Here is a 1,610-nt window from a genome sequence, read left to right on the forward strand (position 1 = left end):
CCTAGGGTGAGTTTTAAATAGGGACAATTTTTAACGATTTTAAAGAGCCACAGCTACCAATATTTGGGTTTTAATTGGTTTTTAGTAGGGGAAATTTTTTGTATGATGTTTTAATACGCTGTGAGCCGCCCTGAGTCCCATGGGGAGAAGGGCGGCATATAAATCCTGTTAAATAAATAAATAAATAAATAAATAAAAGAGCCAAGGTTGCCTACCCCTGGTCTAACTCTATAATATAAAACCCAACAGTCAATAGGAGAAGCAAATTGCTCGGCTAAAAATCCGATTCTAACTTTTTAAGCGAATGTTAGAATAATTAGCACTTTGAGGTACAGTATATTGCACTGATTAGGCAAAAGATTAGAATGGAAGCAGCTCAGCCTGAAATCCCAGAAAGAAAAAACGAAGAGTAAGAGCCTCCATCTTTAAAGTCTTCTGAAGAAATTCCAACTCACAACAGAACAAAAAATAGTGAAATAATAGTTGGATCCCAAAGACTCAAGGAAAAAGTGGAACCAAAGTTACCTTTTGCACTAGCCATTTGATCCAGAACCACATAATTTTGCTCACTAAATTCTCTATAGTTCACATTACATGATAGCAGCCATTTGTGATGCTCTGGCATTTTTATTAAATGTGACGTTCTGAAATTTTTGTCACTACAGGGCAGTGATGGTGGGAATCCTCATAAAGGAAATCCCAATTTTTTAAGGGCAAAAAAAATAATGCCATTTCCACATCTATCTTTTGTGTATTATTTTTTTTTAAAAAGAGGCATGATTTGAACCAGAGATAAATTGGATCAGTAAACTTTTCACAGCTGGCCCTTATTTACTAAAATCCTTGTGATGAACATAGTTATATAAGCCTTTTGATTTTGCACCTGTAATGACATTCTGGCCACTGCCATTTTTTGCAATTACATATTCATTAGTTAAATTATTTAGGTTCAACTGAGCCTATAAATATAAAACAGGGGCCTTCAAACTTGGCCCTTTTATGATTTGTGGGCGTCAATTCCCAGAATTCCTCAGCCAGGCACGCTGGCTGAGGAATTCTGGGAGTTGAAATCCACAAGTTCATAAAAGGGCCAGGTTTAATAATAATAATAAAGTTGGAAGGGACCTTGGAGGTCTTCTAGTCCAACCCCCTGCTCAGGCAGGAAACCCTACACCATTTCAGACAAATGGCTGTCCAGTCTCTTCTTAAAAACTTCCAGTGTTGGAGCATTCACCGCTTCTGGAGGCAGGTTGTTCCACTGGTTAATTGTTCTCACTGTCAGGAAGTTTCTCCTTAGTTCTAGGTTGCTTCTCTCCTTGATTAGTTTCCACCCGTTGCTTCTTGTCCTGCCTTCAGGCGCCCCTGATCTAAAACAAAGGTTAACTTTCCAAAAATTGTAACCAAAAAAACCCCCCTGCTACCCTGCTTTGCAATTTCATTGCACAGGGAAAAATCAGAGGGAAGGAAGAGATCTCCAAACTGGGAAACAGGAAGTATAATGTAGGATGCAAACATCTGAATAAAAATGCAACTTCAGTTCCAGCGTGACTGTGACTCTTCCCATACAGCCTTCAGTGAAGTCGGAGGTTATCAAGGATTATTTGACAAAT

General features: G+C 38.5%; 1 protein-coding gene across 1 annotated transcript in view; it reads left to right on the top strand.

Annotated features, from left to right (window-relative positions):
* LOC107300333 (sodium/glucose cotransporter 2-like) overlaps window positions 1–1,606 on the top strand; it is a gene marked incomplete at its 3' end in the record, with an annotated part of 16,376 nt that extends 14,770 nt beyond the window's left edge. Inside the window, exon 8 of the mRNA XM_015829667.1 lies at window positions 1,569–1,606. Coding sequence (XP_015685153.1) covers window positions 1,569–1,606 — 38 coding nt within the window. The remainder of the gene's footprint in view (window positions 1–1,568) is intronic.
* Between the last annotated feature and the right edge of the window lie 4 nt (window positions 1,607–1,610).

This window comes from Protobothrops mucrosquamatus, unplaced genomic scaffold (genome assembly GCF_001527695.2).
Source record: "Protobothrops mucrosquamatus isolate PMUCROS unplaced genomic scaffold, P.Mucros_1.0 scaffold6699, whole genome shotgun sequence".
NCBI lineage: Eukaryota > Metazoa > Chordata > Lepidosauria > Squamata > Viperidae > Protobothrops > Protobothrops mucrosquamatus.